This window comes from Brienomyrus brachyistius, chromosome 23, assembly GCF_023856365.1.
Source record: "Brienomyrus brachyistius isolate T26 chromosome 23, BBRACH_0.4, whole genome shotgun sequence".
Classification (NCBI taxonomy): Eukaryota; Metazoa; Chordata; class Actinopteri; order Osteoglossiformes; family Mormyridae; genus Brienomyrus; species Brienomyrus brachyistius.
This window is the reverse complement of record NC_064555.1, coordinates 1,767,542-1,794,187: the sequence shown is the minus strand read 5'-3', so window position 1 is coordinate 1,794,187 and position 26,646 is coordinate 1,767,542. Positions and strand designations below refer to the sequence as shown.

General features: G+C 42.5%; 1 protein-coding gene across 1 annotated transcript in view; it reads left to right on the top strand.

Moving 5' to 3' along the window:
• Positions 1 to 12,053: 12,053 nt before the first annotated feature.
• Positions 12,054 to 26,646, top strand: part of kcnh8 (potassium voltage-gated channel, subfamily H (eag-related), member 8) — a 37,944-nt gene continuing 23,351 nt past the window's right edge. Inside the window, exon 1 of the mRNA XM_048994472.1 lies at positions 12,054 to 12,208. Coding sequence (XP_048850429.1) covers positions 12,133 to 12,208 — 76 coding nt within the window. The 5' untranslated portion in view covers positions 12,054 to 12,132. The remainder of the gene's footprint in view (positions 12,209 to 26,646) is intronic.

Here is a 26,646-nt window from a genome sequence, read left to right as displayed (position 1 = left end):
GAAAAGCTGTAGCTTAAGCACCGATTTGTTGTGTCCCAATTTTGCAAAGAATTACATGTACATATGTAATGATAAATAGATATTTAAGGCACACGCACAAGCCCAAGAATAACGAATTCACACATTTGTTCATTTCTTTTCCGTTGTCTCATATGCGATATATGACAGTAACAGTAAGGGTTTCTTTTTCTGTGAAATGTTAAGTTGCGTTTTTTATTAATTGGCGGTGCAAAACGATGGTTCATAAAACGATAACGGAAAGCCCCAATTAAACGGATAAAATTCCATTCGTCTTTTAAACCACAAAACTCAGAACCCGAACGACTCAGCTGGTAATGGCGGGAGCTCCACCGAGACCGAACATAATTGGTATAATTTGGGGAAAGGCAGCTAACGGCGGCCATGGTGCCTCCGCTCGCCGGTGCCTCAGCACCTCCCTGGGGCTCGTCGGGCTCACGCACCTCATTGGTCGCCTGCGGTGACAGGCGTTGCGCTCCACCAATCGACGCGAGGCAGGGCAGCCCGCTGCCGGGGTACCAGGGTGCTGGGGAATCGCTGTCTGTTCTGGAGCTATAAGACAATACGGGTTATGATCAAGGGGAAGTATACCACATTGGAAGGAGGCAGAAAAGCGTCCTGTCTGCTTAGCTGCATAATGTCCATTTTCATCAGCACGAATAGGTCTGCGCGACCCAACGACGATTGCCGCCCCAGTTCTGAGAATGTGTAAGTTTTTAAATACAAATTAATAAATAAACCCGGCTGTGTTTACATGATGTTTCAAAGTTAGAATCGACTCTCAAAAATTCATTTTTAGTTTAATTCAGTTTTATTTGTATAGCGCATTTTCACAACATTACATTGTCTCCAAGTGCTTTACAGCATCCCCGCCCAAAGCCCCCATGAGCAAGTCAGATGTGACAGTGGTGAGGAAAAACTCACTAGAAGGAAGAAACCTCGGGAGGAACCAGACTCAAAGGAGGAGTCCATCTTCCAAGGGAAGATGGCTTAGTCCCAGTTCTCACTGATGAAAAATGAAAACAGTCAGATTTAAGGAATCGATATTTTGACAGCACGTGCCACACAGCTCGAGGTTACAGCCGTGTGGAGGGCGGACCTGCAGGCTCGCGGCCTGCTCCTGCTCTGCTGCTCGCGTGCCGGGTCGCCCATGGTACCAGTGTTGAGCCGCTGATTCGTATTTATCGTCTTGAGTGCCCTGATCTGACTTGGGCAAACCGCTTAGCGCCTCATCCGGGGCGGGAGGTGTTCCCCGGCAGCTCTTCTGCTGCGAGGGGCACTTCACACTCAGAAAACGTTTCTTTCTGAAAAGAACGTTAATGAATTATGTTGCTTATATTAAAGTGCTTGCGGACAAGTGGTGATAGTCGGAATGATGAGAGCGTTTGGGGAGTTTCGTGTCCGCAGCATGTTAGGAACCGGTGAAGAGGATTACGTGCAGCACGGTACTGTGGATGGCAATTACATGGCTGCTTTGTAAACGCTGAACCGTACAGAGCAAGCTTGGGGGAACCGCTTCTTTCCCGTTCATATCCACACACGCGCAAACACTAGGTTTGTACTCAGTTGTCGATTCTAACATTTAATAACAAATTAGATTCTGTTTCAATTCACCAAACAATTCTCAAAATTAAAAAAAAAGCCAATTAAAGAAGAAGCAGAGTATGCGGGACATTTAAAACAAAACGCAATCAAGGATGTAATTGCGCATCTGTGTTTATGCACGTATTTTGCATAGTGCAAGACGTGGGTGCTGCAGTTTGCATGCGCGTGTGTGCAACTGTTTGTGCCTCCACCTCCGCATGCTGTGACAGTACAATTCATGACAGGAGGCTACAGGATCTATGACAAACCTACACGTGCAGGATATAGACGTAGAGTGAGCTGGGGTCGGTTCCCTAAGCATCTGCAGAACACAGCATTAATCCTTTGGGGTAAACCGTTACAGTGACAAGTATATACTAATGAGATTGTGAGATTGTATATATGTGTATATACACGCATACACAAACACCTCATGTCAAAGGGGTCTTTAAGCTTCTCTCCCTGAGGATGCAAAATAAATTATTACATGTTAATATGACTAACACAAGCCACATTTTCAAACATAATTTTATTGAACTTAATATGTTCAAATACCATTTTCAACTGACTGAGTTGTCTATGCTTATATAAGTATATCCTTCAGATGTACATCCTATGAAATCCAGTATGAAGAAATATACAATTGAAGTTAGTCTTAATATGAATTATCCCTCTGATTACTTATTCAATAAGTAATTCAATGACCCTGCCTCTCACAAATCAGTGTGTCACTCAACCGACAACTTTATTTGTTATTCCGGGAACGATACATGCGGTTCTGAGATCTTATGTGTGTTTTTTTATCTCCTTTTGTGTCATGTTACAAATATCAAAAAGTTCTGGTGATTTTCCACACTCCGGTAACCAGGAGTGCAACTGTTTTATGATGTTACTGGCTTTGATTTTGGATTCAAAATCTAAACGCCTGTTTTCTTTTACTGCAATGTCCAGAGCCTCCCAAAGCACAATTCTAAATGCAACACCTTCTAAAAGGCTGAACTGCAGAATCTGCTTTGCCGCTCAAACAAGAACTCTAATTCTAAATTCTAATTCTAACAAGTACACCCTCGCCGGAATAGGATCGACCCAGAAACTTATACCTCTAACTATCCAGTTCTATGACAATTAATCACATTTATTTCATTTACAAGTGTTGACAGGAAGATTAGCCTATCTGCTAAGAGTGTGTTATTATTAGTATTACTATGGTGATTGGTTATATAACCATCTTCTAACCACTCATGTTTGTCTGGGTCACGGCCAGGAGGGGGAGGCCTAGAGCATATTCCTGACAGCACAGGGCACAAAGTGGGGTACACACTGGGTGGGAAGCTAGTCTGTCAGGTATACACACTAGAGACAATTTAGAGACCAATTTGTCTAATGGCATGTGTTTAGACTGTTGGAAGAAAGTAGAGTACTGAGAGGCAGTAGTACAACCCAATGAGACACCATGTCACCCTATATATAATAATAATAATAATAACATGCTAACTTGAGCTTGTTATTATTATCATTGGCTTGTGTAAGTGCCCCCTTAAATGCGTAATGTGTAAGGTTCCACATTACAGCCTCTCGCCTTACAATGGGGTTACGTTCCGATAAACCTCCCGTAGGGCAAAAATGTCGTAAGACGAAAATGCATTTTAATACAGTCCACCTAACCTAACAAACGTCATAGCCTGGCTTAGCTTATAAACATGCTTACATTAGCCTGCAGCTGGGTAAAATCATTAAAAAAAAAGCCTATTTTATAATAAAATGTCGAATATCTCATGTAATTTACTGAATAATGTACTGAAAGTGAAAAACATATACCCCATTCATACACATATACCCCATTCATACACATATACCCCATTCATACACATATACCCCATTCATACACATATACCCCATTCATACACATATACCCCATTCATACACATATACCCCATTCTGTGATCCCTCGCATCACCTTTCTGTGGGGCGGGTTGGGTGGCACACACGGAGGTGATGTACACGGTGCCTCTGACCTCAGACGGACGTGACATACGCTCGCTCTCTCACTCGCAGAATGCGGGGGGTGGCATCGACTCAGCCCCCACAAAATCGCTGCAGAGCTGTGGCCCCCCGAGCGGGTGACACTTGTGAAACCGATGACACGACAACAGAGGTGCGGCAGGGCAGACGTCGGCCGTGCGGCGTCGAGGCCCTGGTCACAGATCCCACCAACGCAAACTCGGCTTTCACATGTTTAACCTGCCTGTCGCCCCACGCAGCCAGCAAACTGAACCTCATTTTACTGCTCTGTGCCTCATGGAAGCTTTTCCACTACACGTGTCCACAATGTACCTATTTATTTAATATATATATATATATATATATATATATATATATATATATATATATATATATATATATATATATATATATATATATATATATATATATATATTTTTTTTTCACATGATGTACCATAATTGAGTTATCAGCTCTTCAAACACTAGAATAATGAAGACGTCTCCCTTCCAGAATGTTATTGTTGTTGTGTTCATGGATGCTAATCTCTTACTATTATTACAGACACAGAGCGAGGCTTTGCGTCCGTATCGATAATCATTTTTATTTAAATGCCCTATAAGGGATGCATGCTTCTTTTCCACAGCCCCCATCCTGCCATCCTTTAATGCTCCCATCCCCTCTGTCGCTTCATCCCTCCATACTGCTATTGTTTTATTTTCTGGAAGAGGCAGCTTCCTTTGATTGTGTCCAAATGGGCAGCCACGGGGGGGGGTGCTGGATTTAACTCTGTTTTTTTTTCTAGACAGAGAGACAGTGAATAAATAACAACATCGCAGAAAATAAGATAAACTTATTATCATGCTGGTAGATTAGGCCCTCAGCCTTAAGACTACTTTCAGTTTTTGCTCCTTCGGAAAAATTCAGCCGATCGAGCTCAGAAGTCGTCTCAGACACCTTCCCCCGATCACACACTAATAAGTCGTTCGACAGAAAAATACTAATTTGCATTTTAGTCCTGACCCTGAATGGTTTGCGTTGGCAGACCAGGTGGGGGTGCTAGAGGGCCCCTGGGAGGCGCTAATTAGCAGGAAGTGGGGTAATAGCAGCCCATTTTCTGCCATGGGGCATGTAGCCTTTTGACGGGCACCACAGCCAGCGGGGTGGAAGGGGGCATTGCCTGCCTGGCCGTCCCTTAAAGGAGCGCTCTCGGAGTCTTTGTTTGTGAACAGGGGGGGTCTGTCACAGGATTATGTTGTTTGAGTTGGAGCCATGGCAGTGGAGGTGGGATGTGGAGCTGAAAGAAGAAGAAGTAGAGGTGGTGGGTCTCTATGATCAGGATCCTCAGGCATGAACAAGGTAGACAGTGAAGGCAAAGGCAAGCTAAGAGAAGGAGAGAGGTCCTTGTTGACCCAGAAGCCTATGTTATCTGGCTGTGTAATAACTCAAAAAGTATTTGCCAGAACAGGAGTCATTCCCAAACAGCACTGAACACATTTCTGTTATAAAATATACCATGATCTCATTTTCTTCTGAACCAAACATGAACAAACCATATGCAACTGTACATTATACAAATCTTCATCAGTACACAAATATATTTTATGACAGCTACCATGTACAGATGTTTATGCTTTTTCAAAGCAGAAGAAGGTTGCTGCTCCTCCTCAAATATTTTTAGACATCCCAAAAACCTAATGTTGCACACTGGCCATTTGCATAGAATAACCAACATATAGCACATTATTTGCGTGTCTGAATGTACACTTGAGTAACGGTAATTACACGTGACACCAATTACTCTCTTACTTTGTATTAAATTATAATGGAAAATTCCACTAGAGAATCGGAGCCTAATTGTGTCTTAATTTGCATATGTTTGCATATTAATTACATCACAGATGAATAATACATTTCAGCAGATTTTTAATGCATGCATAAATAAAAAAGCAGAAAAATAAACTGCTGAAAAACTGGAAAGTATTACTTAAAAGTGCTGGCCTGGATCACCTACTGTTTAAGTTTAGGTGAATGTCCTTAAACAAGCAGATTTATTCCCCTGTCATATATTATTTGTCGCCGTTGGCTTGGCGCAGTGATTATGAAACCTAATAACCAGTGCTTGTGCTGGGCCTGTACTCAGCGGTATATAGTACCAGTACCACTTTGTCTTTCTGTTCAGAGTACCAAGAACGTTTCTTGCGTACTGGCATAGTCTGCCGGTGGTGATTAACAAGGTGAGTAGTACAACCTGTTGTTTTCACACTTAAAGTACGACTATTAAACAGATTTCCAGTACAATGCAGGGGAGACTCTAGCTATCGAAAAGATCCGGGGCTAAGTCAAGTTTACCTGGGGCTTGACTTTTTAAAAAAAAATTTTTTAAGGAAGATTGGCATCAGGGGCTATAATACTCGGGGCCGTAACGCCGACTGATCGGACCTAACGACGCCCCTGGTTCAGTTTATTGTTCGTACTTTCGGTAAGGCTACACGGCAAAGTTGTGGCTGAGTACGTCACTCAAAAAAAAGTACGTTGCGGGCGGGCTGTTGGAAATAGTTCAGTAGCCTAGTTCTCCTGTAACCTACAAAAAGCCAAGTGACTAAGGAAAGTGAAAACACGGCTTTGTGACCGCGAAAGGCAAGCACACAGTGTCCTACATTGCAAAGCGCTGACCTATACTGACTGACTAGTCCAGAATTTTAAAAACAGTAAAAATTGGTTACTTTTTCAACGTGTAAATTGATCGAAATGAATGCAGATTTTTGCTTAAAGTTATGCCAGAATGACTGGGTCGATATACCAAATGCGACCATTATTTTTTCTAAATTAATATCTATCAAACTAATAATAGTGATCGGAGTATTTAAAGGTTATTCTCCGATTCTAAGGGTTTCCTCTAGTCCGGTGAGCACTTTGTAGGAAATTGTGTGGTCACCAGCGCCCCCTGTAGGGTAATATGAGAATGTGGGAGAATTTTTGGAAGAATATTTGTGGATAAGACTCAGAAAGGGAATCGTCGTTTACAGTGGGAGTGTCTCTGTGTATCAACTGCAAACAGTCAATGAAGATGATCACATTAAACCTTTTAAAGCATTCGAGGAAGTTTTTTTCCAGAGATAAAAACGAATTCACTTGTAGTCTCTGTGAAATTGGTTGTGAAATAATTCTGAGTCGACAGAGATAATAACTATAATATATCTTAGAAAGGTTTCATATCGAAGCGCAATTTCAGTGAGGCACAGGAGGTGTTTACGTATCAATACAATTACAGCCACCAAACTGAGAACAAACGCAGGTGTGCTGGTTCTCGGTTTGTTAAGCACGGGGAGCGTGTCTGAAAGCGGAATGAACGATTCCCATCACCACGTTAAGTTCATCATACATAACAAGATCTGCGATCACTACTAACAGCACGAATCCCGGAGCGTCTCGGTCCAGTGATCAAACGATGCCTTTTGAAACTATTATCTTGCACCTGTGTGCAAATGGCCGTGACTGGTTTTCCTTGCGTTTGGAGACATCTAAAGTGCGCCAATTTGTAACGGAGGAAAGAAAAAAAACCCACAAAAAGTAATTAATCCAGTTAATTTGCGTTATGCATAAAGATTTGCTAAGACTCACGTAGCCCTACTAATTATGAACGTCGATTAAAAATGAATTGCTAGCAGTTGTCTTAAAAGAAACCAAAAGATCACGTATAAAGATCCAAGAGGACACACGTTAGTCGTATGTACCAAACTAATTAAAATAAATGTTACTTTCTTCTGGTGTCAGTTCGGGTCCGTGAAGGAATCTTACTGATCTTTATATCGCTGAACAGGAATTTTCCCAGAGTGGGAATTTTTCTTAACCTAATTTTTACCAGACTCTCTGAATTTTGCCCCAGATTAATTTATTTCACTCAATCACGCCGAAGTTCTAAAGCGATAAAAGCGAATTTGCCCCTGTCCGATTTTCTGCGGTTTGCGTATAAGATTAAATGAGGTATTTTTGTGACTTGTTGCAATACATCTGAGAAAAAAATGCCGGACAGCATTCACTTTTTTTTTTTTGCACACAAAACACACTAGCTTCAGTTTTAAACCGGTTATTACCGCCCACTTTCTCCAGTCAACTGAAATAAATACAAGTAAACGCATCGGCTTCGTGAATACTTTCATAAACAATCAGGCGTAATTAGGACCAGTACTATCTTCTGAAGCATGACCGTCCTGCAAGTCACTCTTTGGGAACATGACATAAAAGAGCCAGAAAAGTTACTAAAAACTTAAAACAACATCCAGACATCTTCAGGCCTTCCACAATGGCTGAGACCAAACGGGATGTCTTACTGAGCAACCATTGTCATACGCTGTTCAAATATTGAGAGGCATCTCTACTACATTACACTGTGCTGTGCTATATATATATATATATATATATATATATATATATATATATATATATATATATATATATATATATATATATATATTCATGTACTGCAAAAATACCATACATTGCATCAATGTACATATTGCTGACAACTTCTTGACTTAATCTTGCACTGACTTACATTGCATTGCACGATGTCTTGGGTTGTTTGTTTATATATATATATATATATATATATATATATATATATATATATATATATATATATATATATATATATAATTTTTCTCAATTTAATGTAATTTTTACAATAACATTTTTGTGCCCGTAATATTTTGTTACACTGTGGAGCCTGAGCCCCGCGATTCCGCATGACGACAGTACCAGCTATTGGGTTTAATTTGATGATTATGAATTCACTTAGGGGGTTTGGGTTGTGAAAATGCTTTGATTAAATAATTTATGTATATTTTTGAAGCACGTTTGTGTTCATTGATCAATGTTCCTTATTATGTGAGTGATGTATAATTCCAATAAATAACGGGATATTGAATATTCATATATTAAAATGTATTTTCATGCTATGATTCTTTTCATGCACAATATTACTCTTCACCTCCACTTTCAGGTCATTGTCGAGTGACAAATCTTTCAATGGATTAACTTAATGGATATTTAAACTTGAACCTAATAATTACTGGAAAATAATTATTAAACCCGCACAGGAATTCCATGTAGTATATGGTGGTTAATACATTTACAAGAATTGATTTTTAAATCAAATGTCTGATAATTGCCGTTTTTATGGCCAGTTTTTGCTGTAGCGTGTGTAGATTGTCTAAGTGTTAAAACTGTTTAGTGTCTCCTTATGCTCCCCTTGAAAGTTTACATATGCCTGTCTGTCGTCAGGTCGTGTTTCACTATTCATTTCCATGCGTTCGCATAATTTTCATCGTAATATATCCAGACGTCGTAAATCATGAATTGCTGAACATTTGAATTGTTACTTTTCTATATTTTCGTGCCTCCGAATCTGTATATGTTTCTCGGATTTAACGAATTGCAGGGAATAATTACAACATGCGAGGTTTTAGTGAATCATCGTTATGAAGCACGAACCTGTTTTCACCACGTAGGGGCACAATTGTGTCAAATATGCCGGAAGCTGTTATTGAAAACCGCCAGCGTGTAATCGTATGGCGGACAGTGCGCTAAAAAATGTGAATATATTAAATGTACAGGTTATATTAAATGAAAGTTAGTTATTAGGAAGTGACCTGCCTTTTGAGACTCTTAGGGAGTGAAGATCTGTTGTTTACTGATTTGTATTTCTTATTTACAGATTCAGTTTGTGTTTATTTGTTTTTACAAAATAATCGTACGTATTACATAGGCCTACGTTTGTTCCTTTATTCGTCTTAAAGATACGGCTGATAAATGTCAATTCGACACATTTGTACAAGGGTTTCAAGGGGTCAGTTTTAAATGAACAAATCGTGTTTAAAAGTAACAGAGTGTAATACCAAAATTTCGGGAGTAGGGGGCAGCAGAATCCTATGTAAGTAGGCTACCCTGCTTTTCCCACGAGGTGTGATTTGATCTATGGACGAAACTGCTTGCGTTTCTGCCTTGTGTCACATTGCAGCATCCCTTTCACTTCTTGCATTCACTCCTATATTGATATTCAATGTTAAGTACACACTACAAGGTTAGTGGATATGGAAGAATGAAACTAGCACAGAAGATCAAGAGTCACTCTAGAGACTTTGCTCTAGTAATGAGGCTTCTTGACCTTCTAATCCAATTAATTCTATCGTAGTGCCCTTTGCGCATTAACTCGGATTTCTTCATTGATGACACTTGTAAAATACTTGTCTATGCAGCGCAGTGTTGTGGGATTGCAGTGCTATGAAGTTAAATGCGGCGTCTTTTGAGGAACGATAGCGTAATGATGCGGTTTAGTAAAACAAGCCAGCTGCTTTATTTCGAGCCGGCGTGTCCTGCACCACAAGCGGCTGCCGCGATCCTCGCTTCGTGTCTTTGGCTCAGGGCATGTCGGATACTCATTTATCATTCCAGCCTGGACCAGCAGCACCAGCTGTCCGGCGTCAGGCTCGGCGAGTCCGCTGGTTTGAGGCCGCCCTTTTCCATGACCTGTATTTTAATTAACATTAGGTGGCTTCCCAGCTCATTGCGGCCTGCAGTGCCCGCAACAGACTGCAGGGGGGGCGAATCCCGCAGGGACTGTTATCTCCGCCCATTTGCGCGTGTGAGGCGGTATGGCACCGCTCTCTTCACAAATCGCGGTCAGTGTCATCCGGGAAAGCCGCTCATTTGGATTGGTCACGCTGCTTTCAATTTGGACTTATTCTTCTGAAAGTGTGCGGATAATTTAATTAGCGCTGGAATTCAATTTCCGTGCCTCGCGACTGACGCGCTCATGACTTGAAGTTTACAGGCTGTAACGGATTACTTGTTATCTCTACTACTCAGTTAATTGTCATCAGGCTCGCTCGATTTACATACAGTATAGCCGACCGCTAAAACATTTCGATTATCGCAATCAAAAGCACACACCCTTTCATACGTGTGACATGTTATTTAGAATAGCTAATGTGGTGACGAGTCAGCCATAAAATTGTTGTGCTGATGGGGGTAGTGGCATAGTTCTGATATCGAAGACGTTCTGTAGCTGCACTCTCAAGTGATATGCAGTAGTTCAAAATGAGGTTACCTGTTTTTGACTTTTTGAATGGAATGTTTGTGCTCCCGTTGAATACCTGCAGGTGGCGCTCTCATTTCCCGGCTTACTGCAGGGATGAGGGCCGTTGTTATACACTGATCATGGACTGAACTCTGGGCGAAAACCGTGACGGGTGGGCTTCGATCTAAATAATTTCCCTGACTTTCAGTGCTTTTCCCAAAAAATGCACAGCATTTTGTACTGACATAGTGCCAAAGTCACAATCGTCAAAAGTAGTTATACATTTGTTTAAGTGTAAGAATGATAAAATTTAGTTGAATTGTTCAGCAGTTAAGGAAGGAGGTTTGATCTAAAACTTGCATACACTAATTTAATCTGATAGAGTAGATGCTAGTCAGAGGATCTGACCCCAGTACTGTAATGAAGAAAGGGCAGCTAGCCTAATGTTAGCATAAAAACAGTCCTTTTACGCTAATAATACTACACTAGATGTTTCAAGTTCCTTATGTGCAAACCAGCTAAACTTACACTGGCCTATAGTTTAGGTTGTCATGAACTTTGTGTGTGTCTAGAAGTGAAGATGGCTAGATGGCTGGACCATAACTTGGCTGGATTTTGTAGCTCATAAATAAGACAGGTCAGTAAAGCTACAGGAGCATTTCTGCTACTGTTCGGATAATTCATAGGAAAGATCTTCTGACGCTTCATTGCATTGTCGCAATAGATGCAACCTCCACCAGGCCCAGACAGGTCACGTGGGCCTTGCACTGACATCATCACCTTGTCAGAAAGATGCTATCCTGTAAGCAGCAATTACCTATCTGCGCCAAACAGTGCAAAGACAAACATAGCGTGACCCGGGCGAGATAATCGCAACATATTGTTGAGATAAAAAAGTAATTACAATAAAATTCTGGATGCATGGTAAGATATTCAAATGTGAGGTTTACAATGAATACTATAGTCAAGTTTACAACAATTTTCCTTTCTTTGCCTCACAAATTATATCCGAACAAACAAAAAAATTAAAATATCTGATTTTTTAATATAAATATATTAGTTATTTTTTATTGTATTTGTTGTGATTCAAACAAGGTGGAACAGTCATCTTATTAATCCGGTGTGGTGTGTAGCATGATACTCTGTTATAATGTTATAATATTGTTGCCTCCGGAGTCTCCGGCTACCTGCATGATTCGCACCTGCGGCCGTCACCGTGTCCGGGACTTTTTGCCCGTCTTCTCGGCCTATCAGAGGAGTCGCTCCAGATGTGAGCGTTTCTCACTTTCTGCGCTGCTTCGGGAGAGCAGCCTGCCGTGGGTGGGGAGGGGGGAAAGGGGGGATTCGCGACGCTCGGAACGCAGCAGAGGAGCGTCTCCGCAATTGGCACCTACTCGCGTCCCTTCTGTTTCAACTTTTTATGGGGAATTACACACCTCTGATAGAAAATGCCTGTTATGAAGGGATTGCTAGCCCCGCAGAACACATTTCTGGACACCATCGCTACACGGTTTGACGGCACACGTAAGTTTGGTCCTTTTTGACTTTCCAGCCCTATGTGTGAGTGCTGATCGTGCCATGCGTAGGCGCCGGGACAATCTGTTGACTATAAACACTGAAATCGTTTTAAATTAACATAAACAGGCCTGCAGCTATTGTATAACGAAAACGCAGTTTTTTATTTGATGACGTGAAGCAGTCTGGAAAAAAAGTTAAATTCAAAAAGTGTTGTCGCCATCGTTATTCTCCTTTAGTATACCATGAGGACATGTTAATTCCTAATCTGTGAATTAATTGTTATCGTTTCTGCTACTGGAATTTATATTCCTTATTTTGCGGAAGTTTCCGTTGTCAGGACCATGGACAGAGCGCGCGGCTCCGTAGCTCTAGAACTGGGCTTTCCTGCTGTTTGTACGTATGGAAGGTAAAGTAAGGTGAAGGGCTGGAATTATTTTTAACAGTTTTTTTCCAACCCATTTTCATAACAGAGCGGACTATCATGGCACTAAAAGAAGATCCAGGCAACTGCTAGCGCCCCAGAGATTCATTTTGTGACTCATTATAAGAAAAAACCTAAAAGCTTCAGAGCTTACCGGCACCATCTGTAATTCTCAAGGATGCCCCCCGCAGTTATAACGAGAGCAGTTATATCTGAATTAATTGTCTGGATGTAGCAACGCTGCAGGTGTGTTTTCATATCGAAGTAGAGGATAAAAAATCTGTCACGATAGGGTTAATGTGCCTAAACAGGCGTTATTTTTACCCTCAGCATTCCGCGTGCCGTCATTGTATTTTTCTCTGGAATACATGGCAAATGAATGACTTCCCCTGCTCATTAATTAAGATTAATTTAACAAACAAAAGTGTAATGTTGCCCCCCCCCTTACTGGACCATAAATCCAAGGCAGGTGATAACAGATTCATTAGCTTGTTTTTTTCTTAAGTGTGTATCAGACATGCATGAGACAAGGAAGAGCAGGTTTCCTTGTTAATAGTGATTTAAATGATCATTGTGGTTGGGGGCAGGCATCATTCTTGATTTGTTAATTTCAGATCACACGCTTTAGTTCATGTGTACTGTTCAGCCAGTGTGTGTGGAGAGTATGCTAAAATGGGCATTGTGCGCCTGTCTTGGCTTATGGGCCAGGGACTGGAGGTGGTGGACAGTAGCATTTGTAGGATGTAGAGGGATGCATTCCTCTGAAGCCATCGTGTTATGTGATTTGGTGTACTGAAGCCTTTGGAAACATCATCACTCACATGGAACTCAGATAAGACTCAAGGCGGGATTTGAACCAGCAACCTCTTGATCATGCTGTAGCACTCTGATAACTGCTGTTTCTGAGAGAGGCTCACAAACCAGCTGTTTTTCTCCGCCGAGACCAGCTGTTTAAGAGCACAGAGCTCGATAAAACTGGAAACGGCAGAATCTGCCTCGATCAAAGGAGAACAGTTTCCTGTGAAAATGATTATAGTCGAGTAATCGGTGTCCATGCAACCGTCTGCTGACAAATGTTCTCATCCATTTTAGGTTCCTTTTCTTTTTCAGAAATTCAGGATGCTAGAGTGGCTTGTCAGTTCGCTGTTTGGCTCTGTCTTCTATCGTTTCCACGTTAACCTCTTAACCTCGTAAATAGAAAAAAAGTCCTCTGGGTTGCGTTGTTATTCATAAATCCTGGATTTGTAATTCCATTACATGTAGTAGCCAGTAGTACAGTGAAGTGTATTCTGTTGGTCTGGGTTCGAATAGCGTGCAGATTGTGTGTCAGCATTGAAAAAAATCTTTGGAGCTGTTGAGGTGTGTAATTGGCTCTTACAGATCAATTGGAAGAGCTGGTCCTCCAATGAGGGAGCGGCCCGACATGGTGGCATCCTGTGATAGTGGCTTCTCAAGTTGTTGACCAAAAAAGGCTATCAGCAGGAGATTAGTCGAGACGGAAAAGAGACAAAGAGGACAGGTTGTTAAAAACAGCAGCAAACCAGCATCCGGCATTTAAAAACCATAAAAATCCCTTAATCCATTGATCACTTTGCAACCAGACTTTTTTCATTGATCCCATCACACACTGCAAGGCCAGACTTTATTTTCGATCAATGTGGCTCTCAGCTTGATCCATGATAGTTTAGTTCTTTTAACTTCAACTTGTTTTTCTATAGCTACCCACCCAGCATTGTTACTGAACTGGATTTAGCTAAGAGGATCGGTCAGTCACAAGTAAAACTGCAAAAATTAAGCAAGTAACTGGAGAAGCACATCACAGATGAATGCAGCAATTACTCATGTTGTCAAATTTAAAAGGCAAGGCTATGAATTCGCTGGGGGATGAGAGCCTTGGGAATACAAACCATATCCAGGTGTGTAAGTGATGTTTTCATTAAAACGTCTCGTTTGCTAGTTTTCTGGTTGACCCTTCATTTAAGTCTAGTTGTAGTTTTATATGTATAGTACATATAACTGCTTGAAGTGGACCGATAAGCAACAGTACACAGTACCAACAACTCTTTATTGTTCTCTTCAGAACACGGGCATCTCTCTACTGTATATCTGCTGGTACTGAATATTAAGGGGAGTACCAGCACCTGGTACTGAATAACAAGGGAAGTACTGGCACTTGGTACTGAATAACAAGGGGAGTACCAGCACCTACTACTGAATAACAAGGGAAGTACTGGCACTTGGTACTGAATAACAAGGGGAGTACCAGCACATAGTACTGAATAACAAGTGGTGTATCGGCACTTGGTAGTGAATAGCAAGCGAAGTACCAGCAAGCCGGTACTGTATAACAAAGGGAGTACCGACACCCGGAACTGAATAACAAGGGGAGTACTGGCACCGAGTACTGAATAAAAAGGGGAGTACCCACACCCAGTACTGAATAAGAAGGGGAGTACTGGCACCCGGAACTGAATAACAAGAAGAGTACTGGCACCGAGTACTGAATAAAAAGGGGAGTACCCACACCCAGTACTGAATAACAAGGGGAGTACTGGCACCCGGAACTGAATAACAAGAAGAGTACTGGCACCGAGTACTGAATAAAAAGGGAAGTACCCACACCCAGTACTGAATAACAAGGGGAGTACTGGCACCCGGAACTGAATAACAAGAAGAGTACTGGCACCGAGTACTGAATAAAAAGGGGAGTACCCACACCCAGTACTGAATAACAAGGGGAGTACTGGCACCCGGAACTGAATAACAAGAAGAGTACTGGCACCGAGTACTGAATAAAATGGGGAGTACCCACACCCAGTACTGAATAACAAGGGGAGTATCAGCACTTGGTCCTGAATAAGGGGAGTGCCAACGCCTGTTTTTCTCCACTTCAAGCACTGGGTATAATTATAGTTACAGTTAAATGCATACAGTGTTAATTTCTGATTACATTTTTATTTTGCTCTGCGGAGGTTTGGCGCCCCATCCTGGGTCATTTCCTACCTGGTGCCTGTAGCTTCCGGGAGAGCCTCTGGACCCCAGCGACTCTGCACAGGACAAGTGGGTTTGGTTGATGGAGTTTTGTTTTGAAGGAGCTCAGAATCTGACACCGCCCTGGCCGAGAAGAGGCTGATCGTACGAGTAGCTGCTGCTTGAAAGACGCTACAGCTGGGCGTCCCTAACTCTGGCTTATGAATTGGACGGTGCTTGACCTTTCTGTTCTGACAGTTACTCTTTAAACAGTTGGAAACAAGGGGGGGCTGTGACATTCTCCGGCATATCTGATGTTATTCTGCCCATCACACCCCCCCCCCTCCACCCTTTAAAACTGGTTTTTATCCCCCTCAGTCACCCCTCCTTCTGTTGTTTAACCTCCTCTCCCCCTTTTTCTCTTCTCCCTCCCTCTGTCACTTGTCTCCCATTTCATTTTGCACCCCCCGCCCCCCGCCCCGCACTGGGTACCGGCTGCTATGGAGGCAATCCCATCAGCTACTGAGATCTTAATGCTGAAGGGGGGGAAATTACAGTCCACCCAAGAAACACACATTGGTGTGTGACATTTAATAAATGGTCATCGCCAGTAGCTTATGACACGTGGATCCCAGACAAAAATCTATTATTCAGGCAACAAAGCCACTCGTTGAAAATACAACTGAAGGAGGAGTTTCTTTGACCAGCAGCAACCTGGTTCCCTTCATGGTTGATCACTTCACAGATCTTAAGGGGCCTTATAAATGTATGTCTTTAAAAGTGATCAGATATCTTGGCACAGAATAGGCTTGGAACTATGTTCTGAGCTTCCAGGATTTGCTGTGGTATCAGGTAATGTTTGCTTTAAATCCACAAATTCATTACCTAGCCAACGTACAGCGCCACCAGGATGTTTGCCCCCGTATTTCATTCACTACTTCCTGCAATTTTCTGAGCGTGCTAGTTTAATGTGCCCTTTTACGGTCTCCATCTTTTTTTCCCAACATCGAAACATTATTAAATATGATCCAGCGTATCTAAAACGATAATGCGGTTTGCTACTGAAAAGCAAATAGCGGGAAATCCGGCTAGGTTTCTGCTGGTGAGCCGCACAGTTGGCCTGGTTAGGCGCATCCACGGGTGGTGTGGTACCGTTCGGTTCGGTTCAATATGGTATTAATGTCTACGGATTATTATCACATTCCCGATTGTCAGAGAGTCGTTTCAGATGCTCTTTCCTACGGGGTGCATTCTCTGCTCCAAAATAATAATAATAATAATAATAATAATAACAATAATAAGTTTTTCAAACCAAACATTCTCCAAGAATGCATTGTAGAATTGCATGGTACTATATAACAAGCGCAAAAATATAGGCTACTACTAAAAATAGTCTAAAAATATTATGAAATTGGTCTAAGACTGAAGAGGACGTCAAGCTCTTATGCCTGAAAAATATGCTACTTAAAGCCAGTTTCCGGGGATCCTTTATATTATATTTCACAGATTTGTTTGTCTGCATTCTTGGCGAAGAGTGTAAATGAGAGTCTAGATAGGCTACCGTGAAGCATATAATACGGAAAGATAGTAATATTGCCAGGCCTTAATAACCGAAATGCCGTACAAGAACAAGCAATTATAACTTATTCGAATGTAACAAACGCTACTCCTAAAGAAAAAGCGGTAATTATTCTTTATATTTTACTACATTATAAGATATGTCAGTCTTAACTTAGTCCCCCAGTCCGTGAGATGTAAAGATATGATAGGTGGCTGATCGGGAAATGCACTGATCATTCGGCGCGTCACATCGGCGCTTCCTTGCCGCGGATTACTGCACATTGTAGTTTATCTGCGTGCGCTGGTGGCATATGGCGGGTAATTAGGGCGACATGGGGACGGCGGCCTGTGAAGGGGCTACCGGCGCAGTGTGAGTCGCAAGTGTAATGTGATTAGTTTCTCAAAAGCCCCAGCTTTAATTAAGCTTTTAAAGGTTTACGCTAAGGAGATGACTAATGGAATTATACAGCAAATGTGCGCTAAAACCCAAAGCTAAGCCTTCAGTGTCACGGTTCACGGAACCATTTTACAACCCCATCCTGACACACACGCACACACCCACACATATTTTATACAGCTTCATAATGTATGATAAATGGTTTGTTTTGTTGCCATATCTGTTCTATGAAAATGACTTCAGGATATATGAGTATTGATGACGCGTAAAAGAAGCATACATACTTGATTTGTAAGCGCAGATGTTATTTTGCTTGCACTAAATGTATCGGCATTACTCTAAGCCTTAGAAAACAGTACCCAACACAAGTTAAATACACGAATGAGATGTGCAAACATGTAAGATGTGCATTCCTTTCATTCTGTAACCGAATATCATTTAGCTTAACGAGAATGGAAAAACCATATGGTTATTTAAAGTTTCCACTGTTAATTATTTAACCTCACGGCAAGGTAAAACTGCTTTATCGAACATCCACCCGTCAATTTATCTTCCAGGAGCCTTTAGCCTCACTGGAAGCGTAGGACACAAGACAGGAGACACCCTGGATGGGACGCCAGTCCAGAGCAGGGCAAACACAAACAAAACACAACAATTAATACAACCGCACATTTTGGATTGCATGTGAAAATTTTATTGCCCGCAGGAAATGCAAACGATCAGTTTTTTTAAACAAAATTACGCTGTAAACATTTGGTGAATGACGTTCCTCGCAGAATATTGCTTTATTTTGAATCTGATTGAGTTAGCTGGCTCCCGTAAAATCGACTGAGAGCGTTTCTCAGAAACAAAGCAGCGGTTGCCGGGGAAATATGAACCGCGGCTCCTCTGTCTTCCGATTCAGCAGAACTGCCATTAGGTGCCCGGCGTGAACGAGGTGTGATGAAGGAATGAGCCAGATTAAGTCACAGTCTGTTAACCAAGCTGCTCCGTGCGGCTAACGAGCCTTAAGTATAATTGAAATAGCTATGCGCAAGTGTACTGCTGAATATTACTACGTCTTCGGGTGCGGTTGTAGAGGGGGCACGGGGGGAACAGTGCCCCAGTAGCAACCCCATCCCCCGTGCCCCCCTAAATACGTATGCTACTCGGGTCTGAAATAAATGTAGGTCTATTATTATCACTATTATTATTTGCGTTTATATATGTGGCTAAACATTTGTGCGCTGGGAACCGGCAAAACACAAACGTGAGTGCGCGTCCAGTCGGTTCTGTTGGCGAAAAGTTAAAGATAGAAAAGAATTATGAAGCTTATGGAAGCAAGAGAGTCTAAACGAGAAATCAGAGTGAGTTACGTATTTATAAAAACTGTAACTGCAAAACATTGCAGAATTAACTTACCAGTTTTAAAAAATTTGCCTCTTAATTCTGCCAATCCACTGTCAGTAATATTTGGCGGACATTAAGGGCAAGTGTGTCTGGCCCCCCTAACAGAACAACTTGCCTGAGTCTGCCCCCCCCCCCCCAGTTGAAATGGTCTAGAACCACCACTGTACGTCTTACATATTCCTGAACAGTTTCCATGCAGTCCTAGACCTGGATGCTGTGGAATGTCAGCAACTATTAAAATCTGCTTCCTGGCAGTACCCAGTTGAATCCCATGTGCCGCCCTAGGCAAGCTTTACTGCGCCCCCCCCCCAGTTTGAGACAAAGTGAAATTGACTTGCCAGTTCAATGCCCCCTCTTAAGATGGAGCGGTAGGTGGTCCCATATGTTGCCTAATGGGTTGACTGGCACAACTTCCTGAGTGTGTAGATAGCTTGCAGAACCATGCGGCGTTTTACAGACCGTATGTTGTTCTGGAATAGCAATGGGGAATGTTCTCACAGAGGGCAGCTTTTCCTCGTTAGCTGCTGACTTACACCTGGGACACCAAGGGAACCAGCAGATCCGATTGCAAACTATAGCTAAAGCAATTAGGAGCCGAGGTGGAAGGAAGACCAGCAGCCTTCACTGGTGCTGGGGAACATTTTTGTAGAAAATCATAGAAAATTTCAAGCGGAAGTTGACATGTTGTATGACCTTCGATTCGACCTGGGGAGGGAGCTGTCTGGGCTATGTATGCACAAAACCATCTCAATTATGTGGGCGGACATTTCTCCACCTGAAAACTTTAATTACGTGGTGCATCGAAATGTCCCGCAAGAGCTGCTGAATTTTTCAAATTGAGCTACGTGAAAATTCGAGTGGTCAGTTTGTCATTTAATTGATTTTTTTTTTCCGTGCCAGACGAACAGAGAGGTTCACAGGACCCCTACAGTAGCTGGTCGGTGGATACAGGTATTCGCCTACTCATGAGCCTGGCGTGTTCCTGGAAATCAGCTCATAAGTGAAACCACATAAGAGAGATGGATTTGCCGTAATTTCAATGGGAATCCAAGTAAGCTTGTGCAAAGGTAGGAATAAGAGAAAGGAAGGTGTGTCGCTGGCGAGCCGGCAGGGCTTATGATTATGAAGAGACTCTCAGCGGAACGTTTTCAATTTTCACCGTTTTTGAACTTACTTTGGCCAAGAACATCACAGTGTCACCCACGATAGACGTCACTGTCTAAAGATAAAGACATGCACTGGAAAGGGCTTTTCGTGGGACATTTCTCAGTCAGGTGCCTAAATGAATCAAGCAGGACGCCTTGAGTTCCCCTTACATTCCTCCTCCTGACTTATTGCTGCAGATTTGACCATTCATTCGCTGGAGCGGGAAGGTGCCGGGGGGCACTCGAGTTTTCCATGTAGATTGGTTCACCCCGCAAAAGGGCTTTCAGAAGGGGGCCAGTCGTCCGCGGTCGATATCTCATTCCTGGGCAGGAAATGAAGATCTCCATGGAACCACATGCTTCATAGCTCAACAGTAACAGCATCCATGCTGGCACTACACCAGGCCTCTATAAAGCGAAAACACCGAGAACCAGCATGCATTGAGTTTCAAAGTCATTAGCCTGTAGATACTACGAGTCCCCTAAACTGGAATGATAGAAGATGTGTTTTATCCTCAATTCAGGACATATAAGTGAATGTGGACACAATACTATATATACATCCTACTGTATACATCTCCTTTCCGGGATGAAATAGTCCCTCGAGACGCCCTGGAACTCTGTAGCAGTGGCCCAAATTGTGTCCTATTGTTTGATACAGAGTTGGAGGTTAATCAGATTTTTAGGGAGGATCCAACGTGTGTTTCCCCACAGACTATCGGAACCTCAGGTGTGGCGTGGGTGGTTGCCAGAATGTCTGGAACCAGAAGCGGAGTTTCTGCCATGACTCCATGTGTGTGGATTTTGCGTGGTCTGCCTGTGCCATTGTGGGGTTTCCTCTGGGTGCCCTGCTGTCCACTCGGCCCGAGTGCATTTTAAGGTAAATCACATTTGCCTAATTGCCTGTAGGTGTGAGTTTGCCCTGCAGTGCTTCGGTGCCCCATCCTGGGTTGTTCCCTGTCTTGTTCCTGTGGCTTTTGGGATCAGACAGCATGGATGGACTAGTATCTCTATCTGTACCAGAGGTAATCAGTGGCCACAGACTCATGAACAGATAAATGAGCCTAACTCTCTTCTAACTGCCTACTAACTGCCTACTAACTGCTTACTAACTGCCTACTCCCTGAGAACCTCCAGCTGCGAGGCACAGCTCAGAAAGCTCAGCCAATCGCTTTCTCAGCTTCACTGCTCCTCGCACATCCAATCAACTCAAAAGACTAATCATTCTGAAGACCTGCCAAGCTCTTCAATAACTAATACACCTTACACACACAGAGAAAGTATCACTGCAATAGAAAATTCTGCCAAGGTTGCTGATCGTCTCCAGGCCTGAGCATCATTTTCTGTAGTAGCACTGAATCTGACCTATCCGATACAAATCTGTAAGCCATATATTGTTATATATAAATATTCATAAGACGTGTTTTATAAATTTTACGGTAAAACAACCTGATTCTGTCCTTATGAAAACATAACATGTTAAATTCTTTCTAAACTTACACCACACCGGGGGGGGGGAAATCCAGTGGCACTATTTTATTAGGAGGTTTCTGATTTATGTGGAGGCCGGTCGGGGAAAGTGGGCAGTGGCTTCATTAGCATTCGGGGCCCGGGGCCTCGCAGATATGTGCCATTTTGCTCCATGGCTGAAGTGAACTGTCCGGACAGACCAGCCGTCTCCAGAGCAATGGGACTCTGCTTCCGGATTTTCTTTGTTCACGCTGGACACAGGTCCTGTCAGCAGTGGTGAATATAGTAGCTGGGCTGCAGGCTCCTCACCCCCGCTGAGGAGAAGCTGAGGAGAAGGAACAAGCAGCAAGAGATGGGTATGAGAGGGGAGGTGAGGGGGGGGGGGGTGCACGATTCACAGATGAAGGCTGTTTCGCTGCAGAGAGACAGAACTGCGAGGTAATTAGCCCGAGCCTCCACGGGGGAGTGAGGCTTGGGGGGGGGGGGGGGGGGGGGGCGGGTTAGGAGACGAACAACCACAGCAGCCTGTTCTTTCGCCTCTGACGTGCTTAGGGAGACACTCGCCGTAAGAATAATGGACTGTTAGTGGGGAGGTGAGTCCGTCTATCCCAGCGGCGGGAAGCCCTGGTCTATGGAGGAACACGGGCTGTGCTGCTTTCCGCTCCGTTCTCAGCGCTTAATTACTTTAGTTGAGTTATTATTAGAATAGGAGCTAAATTTACCCGCCGCTCTGGGTGTGAATCGTCTGCTAACACAAAGGTAACCCAGAAACGTGTGGGTGGGCACTGTGTCCTTGGCTGCCCATCCTGAACCTGCCTGATCCTTCTTTGAAATTGATAAACCCCATGTGTCCCTCGAAGTTCATGCATTTTTCACCCGCAGATTCTGATTCTGGGAGAAAGCGCCCCCCCCGTCCCGCTCGTATCAGAGACAGGCTCCTTCTCTGATCTCCCAGGTTCCTCAATAACCTGTGACCTGCACTTGTCCCCTGGTTTGATCCTATAGCACATTTTCCACTTCTGCTCTTTATCAATATGTCTTTCATACACAGTGGTGCATTTGCATCCTTATTCCCACTGCATATACAGTACAGTGCTCACAGAACGCTTTAGTAACTCTATTGGTTTCATAGCAAAACTCATATAAGCACATAGCTTTCACACAGACATTTTCTTTTTGTTGTTTAGATGTTTTTTTTAGTCTTTGGCTCCCAAAAGGACACTAAACACAAATGTTTGGTGATTTATATTACTGGAAAGATGTTGCTAATTAAAAAGTACCCAGTGAGACCTTTTAACTCAGAACAGCTCTTTTATAACTATAATTTCGGTTTCAATTTATTACTACTTGAACATTTTTCTTAAAATTACTGCCTGTTCTTAATGTGATGTATATATTTTGTATACAATTAATACAATATTAATACAATATTAATAAAGTAATGATTCTTGTTATAAAATCAATACATTTGCATTATTTTTACTGAATGATGCTTCCTGTGAGCACTGTGATTATTATTAACTTGCAGTTATGCTCATTCTAACAATATGCTGCTGTCCCGTCCTGCCCTGTCGTTGGTCCTTCCTCTCCCCAATGCATCTGTTCCCTGCCATCCATCCGTGGCACAAGAGTTTCATCGTTCATCTAAACCACATCAGACAATCAAACGCGAACCTTTAAAGAGTCACATTAAAGAGTTTTCTTCGTAAAACTCTTGGGATTTTTTTGTCCTGCAAGCTCGCACGTTCGGTGCCGGAGTAAGAGTATTGACAGTGCCGGGGGGCAACAGCTCACATGACGTCACATGAGAAAGAAATGGAGCTGATTGGTGGTTCAGTGAATTCAGAATTGCATCTAAAACAGAAAATGTTGCATATAGTGCTCAGAGATTGTCGTGGGATGCTTATTTATTTCAGTAAAAATATTGCAAACATATTGCTTTCATAACAAATATATATATATATATATATATGTTTTTTAATCAGTAACACCAAACATAAAACACCAAACATTTCTGTTTGTTCTCTCTTTGGGCGCCAATACCTACAATTGCAATTAATAGCAAAATGGGCAGAACAGAATGAGTCACAGTGCAGATGTGCTAAACTTTGCCTGTCAATGAACTTCTGTTATGAAACCAATAACTTTGCAACATTTTCACAGAGTAAAACAAGGTCACTCGGCTTTCTGTGAACACCTTAGGGTTTTCAATGAGTGCTTTATTACAAGAGTATTATAGAATGATATTAAATATATTAATATATTACATGTTAAATCATATTTGGGGGGGGGGTGCTCTTCTTGGTGCCCCTAAGGACATGCCGCCCTGGGACACCTGCTCTAACACCCACACGGTTAATCTGGGTCGGCACACATTTGCTCACACTTGCGGGATGCAGTTTGATGTTACCTCATGGCATCCCATGCATGTTGAACATCTAATCTACATAATCTGCAGAAGGACAGAAGTGAGCCAATCCCACTAAGAATACATAAAGGTTATGATGCTGCCACACGCTTCCTTGCTCCTACGATTGCATGTATTTTTTGCCCGGAATGCAATCGCAGCATTATTGTCTTGGTCCAGGGAGACGGTAATACAAAAATAATTTGCATTTCATCTAATTAACGCTGCCTCCCCTTGTGATCATTGTCCAATTTGTCTGACAAATGTGGAACTTGAATGTGTAGCAGAGAGGGGATCGAGTGCTGAGGGAGTGAAAGAGAGGAGGAGTGAATCTGCGAAGCAAAACAAAGGAAATCAGTCAGTAAATGGAAAAGCTCCTCACTTTGAAAACATCATTGATGCTGCAGTCCAAGGCGGCTCCAAAGAAGTGAAAATTTAAGTGGAGAACAATATGTATGTATTTCTAGGTAAAAGCTATGGGTGCTGAGACACATTTGATTAGAGTAATGCAGTGACACATAGAGTAATGCAGTGACACATAGAGTAATGCAGTGACACATAGTGCCCTGTGGTAAAGGAAATCTTTGGCCTCTGTATTGATTTAAAAAAACTACAAGTTGTTTAAAGTCAAGAGTTTAACCGTAAAGTTCCATGGGCAAAAAATTAACTGCGGCTTGAAATCTAGGGCACGGAGTCTTTTGCCGCTGAGATTTTAGTAAAATCCCGAGACCTTCATGACGGCGCGCGTGTTAGAGAGAGAGGATGTGAGGGCTGAACCAGAGAAGGCAGCAGAGCATCTTTCTGTCTCTCGTCGTGCGCTGAGGAGCCCTAGTGGAGCTTCTGTGAGACAAACACGACGCGACAACGTGACCGGACCGTGAATCTCGAAGTGCGTCTCGGCTGGTTCACCACATGGGTGATGTTGCAGCTCAAAACTAAAGTCTGGGATCTCCAGTTGCTTCCTGATTATTTAAGAATGAACACTTCTGTAGAATCGAATATTGTTCATGTTGGCTTATTTGTGCTTTTTTGATGCACCGATCCAGTCGTGTAATTGAGGAAATTGCTAAGCATCACTGCCATTTCTTCATCTGTAGGAGAATTAAAGAGTACCAGATTCTCTCAGGTAATTGTTGAAATCCAGGCACTGAGGCAGACCCAACAAAGCAGTGTGGGGATCTGGTTAAGAGACGGCAACCAGCACAGTGACAGGCTTCACGATGGAGCATTTCAGCTCTCGCTTCTGGAGATCAGGTCCTGTTTGTATGTCCAGGGAGAGAGAAAAAAATCAAACCCTCCCATCCGCTTTTTGTGCTGATTTGAAGGTCATATTTCAAAAGTGTTTCCTCAAATATCACATCTTCCCCAGTGGTCAGGAGAAGCAGCAATTGCAAAAAACAAAAGATAAAAGTATTCACTATATATTTTAGAGGTAAATGACTTAATTTCTTAAAACAAATCACTATTTTATGAACAATGCTTCTTGGATTTTGTGGATTTCGCACTTGGGAAATGGATGAAAGGGCCAGTGCTTTGGACTAAAGGGTTGTTTTAGTGTTGTGGGTTGTAATAATGCATCATGTAATAACACTGCCTTATGTAATAACACTGCATCATGTACTAACACTGCATCATGTAATATCACTGCATTATGTAATAACACTGCATCATGTAATAACACTGCATTATGTAATAACTCAACAAAATGTCCATGGTTGTTTATTACGTAATGCACAGTATTATTTTTTTCCATCATAAAAAGTGTGACCACCACAATGTGTAATAATTTATTACAAAATGTAGGGAAATTTATTGTTGCATTCAAGCTGTCTATTGTAAAATGCGACGGATTATTACAAAATGCGAGGGATGTTACCTATTGAAATGAAAATTTGTTATATTTGGTTGAGTTATTACGTAATGCGGTATTGTTACATAATGAGTTGTTACATCGGTGCAGAACATCTACAATGCTGCCATGCTGGGCTCCTATTAGGGATTTAGTTTTGCTGGACTGCACTTTCCCAACAGAGAAGATCACTAGTACACATATGCACATCCCACCTTGGGCATATAGAGTTCGTGGTGAATTTGGGAATTAGGGAAAACCACAACGGGCGTGCTGGCAGTAAAATTCCCAAGCTCTTTTTCTGCTCTACTGGTGATGTTAGATCACTTTTGATTCTCTGTGAACATATTTCCCAGAAGTCAGGGTGTGGGAGACTCACGGAACTTTTGGGAAAGGTGGGATATCTGCTCTGACCTGTAACTGACCGTCTTGAAGGTTGGCTGTGTGTGTTCGAGGGGGGGGTGACTAGCTTATTCTGGTTTTACCGTTTAGCCTGTTTTATTTAGAGAACAAAATGATTGTTTTCGAAGTCGCTCACATGCCTGAAATATCCCAAGGGTGATAATAAGCTTATCCTGTTACGTATACCAATCTCGGCGTCCTGTCAATCTGGTCGCCGTCGTACAGGGGAATCCCGCGCATGTTGGGCTGGCATCCTGTCCAGATTTAATTTCTCGTTAATATAAATCATCGAGTATCTACAAGGATGACAGTTGGCGTCATCAAGAGCTCAGGTGAGCACATGGGAGAAATATCTGCCCCCCCGCTCTTCTGATTGGCGGGTCTGTCTCTCCAGCTGCCCGTCCGCTTCTAAGCCTGACCATCACATGTCCATC